The sequence below is a fragment of the Larimichthys crocea genome, chromosome XIII, assembly GCF_000972845.2.
Source record: "Larimichthys crocea isolate SSNF chromosome XIII, L_crocea_2.0, whole genome shotgun sequence".
Taxonomy (NCBI): Eukaryota; Metazoa; Chordata; class Actinopteri; family Sciaenidae; genus Larimichthys; species Larimichthys crocea.
In genome coordinates, this window is record NC_040023.1 from 17,477,992 (window position 1) to 17,486,085 (window position 8,094).

Consider the following 8,094-nt stretch of genomic DNA (forward strand, 5'->3'; position numbering starts at 1 on the left):
GGGCTACATATTATAGGCTACAGCAGACAAGAATCCGGTCCGGCGCAGCCTCCGAAAAGAGAAGAGGCAGACACACAGACACACACACACACACAGAGAGAGAGAGAGAGAGAGAGAGAGAGAGAGAAAGAGAGAGAGAGAGAGAGAGAGGACCACTTCAGCCTGTCTCCGCTGAAGCCCCGATAATAACTACAGGACTTCTCTGGATGAGTCTCTCCGACCTCGTACAGCGGAATTTCATCCACAACACGGGTGATTTTAAACCCCGGTGTCAATCAATACAGAGAGCAGAGAGGGGGAGACAGAGGGGTCAGATGTTTTCCCTTTCTTTCGACGTGCGTGAATCGGAAGCGCACCTGCGAGGGTGTCTGTTCCCCTTTTCTTTATTGAGAACCCCAATTTGGGTGCTGCTGCTGCTGATGCCGCTACTTGGCTGAGGCAGCATACACTTTACAGACTGGACCAGTGGACTGTAAAAAAAGAAAAAAAAGAGAGAGAGAGAGAAAGAGAGAGAGAGAGAGAGAGAGAGGATGGGTGAGTCAGGAGAGAAAGAGAGAGAGTGTGTGTGAAACAGAGACTGGAGAGATCTCTCTTCCTCTGGCACTCTACAGGCGCTCATTCATTTATTTAAGCCAGACCGACGACAGCATGCCAAGCGCAGACTCCAGCGGCAGAGCTCGGTCAGTATAACATCCCAGCCTCTTATTCTTTCTCTGTCTGGCTCTTTCTATTTGTAGTTTTCTCTCTCTTTCTTTCTTTCTTTCTCTCTCTCTCTCTCTCTCTCTCTCTCTCTCACACACACACACACACACATCACACAAGCAGGTATAGTCTTATCACACAGGGCACAGTCTCATCTGATCTCCTCTTTTTTTAAATGCAGACACAGACTTCCCAACAGAGGACAGGAGTGAGACCTCCTCCATCGCACCGGACCGGTCGCGCTCTCACCTGCCTGCGCAACAACCAGACTTTGGCGCCCTCCGGGACACCGCCAGCACCCAGAACTCGTGGTCAGAGGAACCAAGCTGTACAGTACATGGGCCCAAAGCCCCGTGAGGCCCCTGGGATGGCGTGCAGCGCGTGTTACTACCTGGTTATCAGCTCCACACACCTGAGCAATGGACACTTTCGGCGCGTCAAGGGAGTCTTCAGAGGACCACTGTGTCCAACCGCAACCAGTGATTCACCGGTAGGAGAACATGCTTTGGATTTGATAGATTTGCTTAGGTGTGTGTGTGTGTATGTGTGTGTGTGTGTGTGTGTTCAGCCACTTACTTCACTTCCTCTTGGGGCTAAGTCATTGCAAGAGTTAAGAAATTAGAGTTGTCATAGTAAGTTCCTCACAAGTAAGTCAAAAAGTGTGTGTACAGTGTGGGCAAGCTATAAGACAACAACAGCCTATAGCAGACCCATTGGCATTGTCATCTACTGAGGAGGTGGATGACAGAGTTGGATATTTTTACAAGTGATCAGCTGTCTTTTTTTCTTTTCATGAGTCATATAAGAGTGTTTTTTAAAAATTATTATTATTTTGGCAGAGGACAGTAGCGAATATTTCAAACAGAGGAGAAACTGGGTATTCAACCATGAAGCAATTGTCCCTCCATGCCTCCTTCTCTCTCACGGCTATGGGAATTAAACGAATCAAACTACATTAGTGCTATCAGGAGGAGATGAGTTGCCCAGCCGAAAATAGCACTAATTACCTGGGGAGTATTTGTTAGGTGTGTGTTAGTCGGTGTGTGTCTCCGTGAGTGTGTGTCTATGATGAGTGTGTGTGTGACCTGCTCAGCCTAGTAGGGTAACTTCCTGACCTTTCCGTGGTGTCCGTGGTCCCTTTGAGCAACCGAACTGGCATTTAATTACAAACTGGGTGTGTGTATTTTCAGGCTGAATGTTTGTGTGTGTGTGTGTGTGTGTGCACTTGTAGAGACAACGAAAGAGTGTGTGACAGGGAGAGAAACAAGTCAGAGAGAGAAAAGCAAAGTAAATGACAGTATATGTAAATATGTACATGATATTTTGGACTGTGTGAATTAGGGTGTGTGTGTGTGTGTGTGTGTGTGTTCTGTAGATTCAGGAGCTGCTCTGAGGGTCTCTGGTAATCACACATTATTCATGAGCTCTTAATGTGAGACGAGACAAACTGGCGGAGCTGATGACAAGTTTGATGAGAAAGGAGGAAAGGAGCAGCTGGTATGTGTGTATGAGTGTGTCTGTGTGAGCGTGTGTGTGTGTGTGTTCCTACTCAAGTCATTACCAGTCTGTCATGTTCGGCCCGCACTCACTATGTGATGGGAATGAGCGAATAGTGTTGAGCAGACACAGTCAGACTAGCAGAGATGCTGCAAAGAGTCATATTAATAATAACAACATTAACTTGCAACTTCAGATACACTCTCATTCCCCAGATGGATTACAATGGCACCAGTTAATGAGATAATTCCTCGATACACTCTAAATATATATCTCAATTTCTACAAACTAGGGATCTCCCTTTTAAATCTGCTTTATGAATCATCTCTCTCAGAGTCCATTGAAATCATCATCTCATTTTTTTATTGCCCTTAGAAAAATATTAGTCATGTCTCAGAAACAAGTCTAATTTCTCAGAAAGTCTAATTTGGATGTGCTTGACTGACTATATTAAGCATATCTACAGTTTTTAGGCTGATGAATAATTTTGTTTTTTCAGGCGGGCACGTTTCTGATCATTTTGGCATGTTATGATAGTTCATTTGAAGACATTTGAAATCAAAAGTGGTGTTGAAGTGGTTCATTGATTTTTTTTTTATTGACAGAAGATCTGCAGCTGTTTTGACTACCTTTTAAATGAGTTGATTTCTATAACTGTAAACTCGATATCTCAAAGTGGACTTTTGGATAGGATAGGTATTTCTAAAGACAAAAACATTTATATTATAATGATAAACAATAAGCAGACTAACTGAATGGTCGTTAGTTGCAGTTTTAATCAAATATTTGGTGAGTCTGTAGGACTGTAGTAGTTTTACTTATTTAATCGGTGGGCCTTCTTTAAACCCACAGTGAGCTTTTTATATATATATTCCTCTAGATTCCCCTAAGGTATCTGAAAAATCATGTATCATGCTGGCAAACATTTCAGATGGTCCTTGACTTATACAGTATGTAGCAAGGCTGTTAGAGCAGGGACTGTTTGAAATTCCTTTCTGGTTGGTGCACTCAAGTGCTTGTGAAAGACTGGAACACTGGATTTCCTAAACTAAATCAACGTTCTCTCAAATCTAGTTTTGCAGCTCACCATCCCAGTAGGCCTGTTTTTACAGCAGAAATTTTTATGTCATAGTAGGGAAAAACGGCAGTTATAATATTAATGATGTCTCTGTGAGATTCAATTGTCCCAGTAAGTCATGACAGTGTGAATTCAGCTATTATTAATTTTATAATTAACACTATTCCTTTTCACTCTATGACATGTCTTCATTGAAAAAGGACTGTGATTATGAGCAGTTGAATTGTCATATCGAACAGTGAAATCAGATCCCGTATTGAACATTATGAGACTTACATTACACCTACATTATACAGGTCTATAAACCTTCAAATATCTTTATGAGCAGCAGTGACTCAACAGCAATATCTAGATTCAAACCCTGTCCCTGCAGAAGTGTCCCTGACCAAAACATTATCCACACCAGATTCAGGGTTTTACAAGCTCTACTATAGCTGACCTTTATGAGGTCTAGAAATAGAAGTTCACATTATGTTGAATACATATTATTCTATAGATGCTGCAGGCATAGTGTAATATGTGTGTATAACGTGTCATTCACACTAGGAAGGACGGCATTTACCTCCACAGCCACTAATGTAGATAAATCTACATGTGGAAAGTTTTCGGTGTTGGAAAATGCTTGCTAAGTAGACACGGAAGGTCAAAAACTAAAAAAAGATGTGCTTTCAGATTTATCCATATTAGCTTAGACATGCCCTAATTTACGGGCCTGTCAGCATGACAAACAGGCAGTGCTTGTGGTCAAGTAGTTCAAAAGTGACCTCTTGTATTAAGGTGAAACAAAGTCCTTCAGCCATGAGTGGGTTAGTTTAACACATGTCTTCAAGACATGCAGAGCAGCATCTTTTGCTCTTGTCCATTCCATTGAAGGTGATGCCGTGCCAGCCAGCACACAGTCAGCTGCTCTTTGATTTGGCTTAGATCGGGGGAGTACAAAGGATATTACAACAGGGATTTGTCAGGGGTAACTTCTTGTGTCTTCACTTTGATAAGAAATTGCAGCATTAAGAAAACACCAGGCGCCTGTAAGGGAGTAAAGAACAGCCATCTCGACACACAGTTCTCTTCCTCCGCAACAAATCCTCTCGTGTTTGCTAAGAGTTCTCTGCTTTGTTGTTTAGTTAGCCTCCCTGTGGAGTGTTGCAGTATGTCTAGATTAGGATTTTGCTCATTACTACTTTATCATCACTAATTAGTCATTGTGATAGGTCTCTCGGACGTGTCTAAATTTTGGTTCCCGTATGTATATTAGTGCTTAATCACCACTGGTGAGTCATTCTTCAAACTCTCATTAACACTTCAAAGATTTTTCGTTCTTGGTGTCAGGAAAGAGGAAGGACAAGAGGAGAGATGTAGCGACGGAAAAGGTGTGTGTAAAGAGGACCGATAGAGCCTTAATTCATCCCTCAGTTCAGACAGATCCAAACTGATACACGCCTTCCATTTCTTTTTCTGTCTCTTGGCTGAAAACCCTCAAATTCTGTTCTCTCTGTCTCCCAGTTTTCCTTTACAAACCCCTTCCTGTGTCAAATATTATCGCCTTGTGTGTGTGTGTGTGCATACTTAGCTGTTCATCTGCTGAAGATCACTTTGATGTATATTTCACTGCCGTTGCAGAAAACAGATGAATCGTCGGCTGTACAGCACAGTGTCAAAGTGAGTGCAAATGCACTGCCGCGTGTGTGTGTGTGTATGTGGATGTGACTCTGCGTTTGCACCCTCGTGTTTTCATTGATTCCGCGGGGAGCTGAACAGTGTTTATGTAAATGAGGTGGCATTTAAACATATGCCCTGAACAATTATCTTGAAAAGTATTTAGCTGCACAAAAACACGGGCCATGTTCAGAGTGAGTCAAGTACTTAGCTACAAATATTAAGCCGTCATGAGGGGACAGAGGTGAGATGAGCCAACTGGATTGCCATTTGGCGTGCCAGTTTGCTCATGGCTGTAAACACGATATCCAGGAATATTTGCACTTTTAATGATGATCATAATAATAAGTGATAGAGGCTCAGTATCAAAGAAATCCCGGGGGGGCTACTAATAGCATCTTGACATTTATGAGGTTCGACAAATGTCAGAAAGGGATTAGTTAAATGTGAGTTTAAGATTTAAAAAAAAGGTGTTTGCGATACATACTTAAAAGCAGCCTTGAAGTTGTGTCGACAGAAAAGCTGTTTCAGAGTCATGGCCCCTAATGCTGCAGTCACTCACATTCATAAAGTGTAATGTTAATGCAGACACACGCACACTTGCACCTACACACACACACACACACATACACACACAGCCATCAGGGCCTAGTGCAGCAGTTTGAGAGTGAGCAGGTGAGTGCTGCTGAATACTAAAGTCCTGTATGACTGGACTATTCCTGCTGACCACTGCAAAGTGCTCCCACTGATCACCGCTAATGTCCTCCATCACAGTTTACACTCAACACTCCGGAGAGAGTGTGCATGGGAGTGTGTGTTGGGGAGAAAGGTAGATAATTGGGACAGATGGGTGAGATAGGATGAAAAGAAAGAGGAGGGAAAGAGGGAAAGAGGGAGAGGACGACAGTTGGCATCAATTTTAACACTCTCTCAAGCCTTTATTGACATTTCATTTATCTAATGAATTCATTAGTGCTTCATAGCATAATAACCTCTACTTGATAACCAGGATGGTTCCCTGGAGGAAATGCAATGTCTTCACTTTGTTGCCTCAGTATTTTCCGACTTTTCCAAACTCGTTCTCAGCTTTCTTTGATTTTTATTTTCTTCTTCCATTTTCCTTCTTCCATTTTTTTTTAGGCAAGTTTCCTGCCTGTTTGTTTGTGCTGCAATGTGTAACCTAAACGTAACGTAAATGAACCTGTTGTTTGAGGTGACATAACCTGTCAGTCTCTCAACAGCAATGCAGCATGCCAGCAGGGAGGATTTAGAAAAAGACGGAGATGCAAAAGCGCATTCATCTCTACCTGTGTATAGGTGTCTTTGTACCTCTGCTTGAGTGTGCTTGGCTGGCTTTGTGACAGCTTGACCACCTCTGAGGTGGTGATGATCTTGATTCAATTTAGAAGACCGACTCATTCTTTATGAATGCCTTTGACCTGGTCTTTATTGGAAACACAAGCATGCACACCAACGTTCACACACCCCTGACTTGAATGCATGAATTGAAGGACCATTTAAACTTGCACAAAAGCTATTTTTCAATCACACAAAGGATGTTTCCCCTGGAGGACTTGTGTTTGTGCACATTTACTACCCTCCATTTGGAATAAAATTTCTGCCAGACTTAAGATGCTGGTTTATGAATTGGAAGGACTTATTTATCCTTGTTGAGGTCTGATGCCTGAGAGGTAAAACCTGCTCTTTTGACATGACTTTAGGGATGTCTGTGGTGCCGAGCTGCTCTGCATGAGCTCTGTGTGGGTGTGTGTGAGCATGTTTGTAGGGTAGCGTGTAGGCTAAGAGTGTTTGGTAATAGTATGTGATCACAGGAATAGTGAGGGCTCCTTCTTTTGATTGAACATTGTGATCACAAAGCGTAAAACATCTTTAAAGTGCACATTCAGGTATTGGACGTATGATTTGAGTGATACGTAAGTCAGCTACCTGCACACACACGCGCACACACGCACGCACACCAGATGGCCAACCTCTCATTTTGTATATTACCTTGGGACAGATGTTTGTCTGTGTGGTCATTAGTGATCGCAGCATCAGATAATTACCTGGAGACACACCAGCACATAGGCACACACACACACACACACTCACATACAATTAGAGAGTGTTTGATAATTACAGGATGTTTGATGAACCATCTGGAACACCAGCTCAGGTAGAAACTGAAAGACATGCTCCAAAACAAAATCATACGCACAAAAACCTCAAATCATAGTTATCAAAAGAGTTTCATTGCCCGTGTCGTGACAAAAGAAGAAAAAAAAACACAATGAGGAAAGCAAGACGGCAGGTGAGAGATGAAGAGATAAAAGTGTTTTTGTTTCACAGTCATTAGGATGTCATGTCTCCTTCACGTCTTGATCTTATCCTCTTTTATTCTCCAGACTCTGCAACCTCTTTGTCTGCCTTTTCCTTTTTTTCTTTGGCCACTGTCTGTCTCTTCTTCCATCCATTTCTCTAGCCAGTAGCTTTGCTCTCATCCCCCACTCCGTAGCAAACCTCTCATCTCCCTCTCCTATTGCTTTTCGTCTCATCACACCGGCTCATTCATTTTTTAGCAGGTCAAGAGTTCAACTGTTTAGGCCTTTGAATCTCTGTGTGTTTGTGTGCATATGTGTGTACAGTATGCCTATATGGGAGTTTGTGTGCGTAGGCGATGGGAGTAATATTGCAGTAGCAATATTGCTGAAAAATCCTTGAAGGAATGAAAAAAAAAAAGATGTGCTTTATTTGGTGGCCAGTATTTCTGTTCTTCAGTAACCCCCATTGCACTTTCCTCATTCTGCTGCTCCGCCTAGATTCATGATTTCACATGACAACAATTAAACAATACAGGATACAATTATAGCTCCATTAACTCAGCGTGCATTACAGTATGTGCCTGCATGCACACGTGGATGTGCATGTTACACACGCACGCGTGCTTGAATGCCTGTGTGCGTCTTTAACACTGACACACAGACCTGGGTTAAGAGCAGCTCAGACAAATTAATTATCTCTTCTCTAGAGGAGAGATGACTCACTGGAAGAGAGGCTGTGAACCAGCTCTTCCTGGTTGAGCAGAAGCCCAGGAATCACTCCCAGCTTAGCGGACACCAAGAGGCTTTTCATTTTGGTCCTTAGCTTGATCTTCGGATCAT

The 8,094-nt window shown here is 42.6% G+C and overlaps 1 protein-coding gene across 1 annotated transcript in view; it reads left to right on the top strand.

The window, feature by feature from the left end:
• The first annotated feature begins 518 nt into the window (after positions 1-518).
• The window catches only part of LOC109141056 (zinc finger protein 804A), a 21,139-nt gene continuing 13,563 nt past the window's right edge, over positions 519-8,094 (top strand). Inside the window, exons 1-2 of the mRNA XM_027286168.1 lie at positions 519-680; positions 884-1,192. Coding sequence (XP_027141969.1) covers positions 1,040-1,192 — 153 coding nt within the window. The 5' untranslated portion in view covers positions 519-680; positions 884-1,039. The remainder of the gene's footprint in view (positions 681-883; positions 1,193-8,094) is intronic.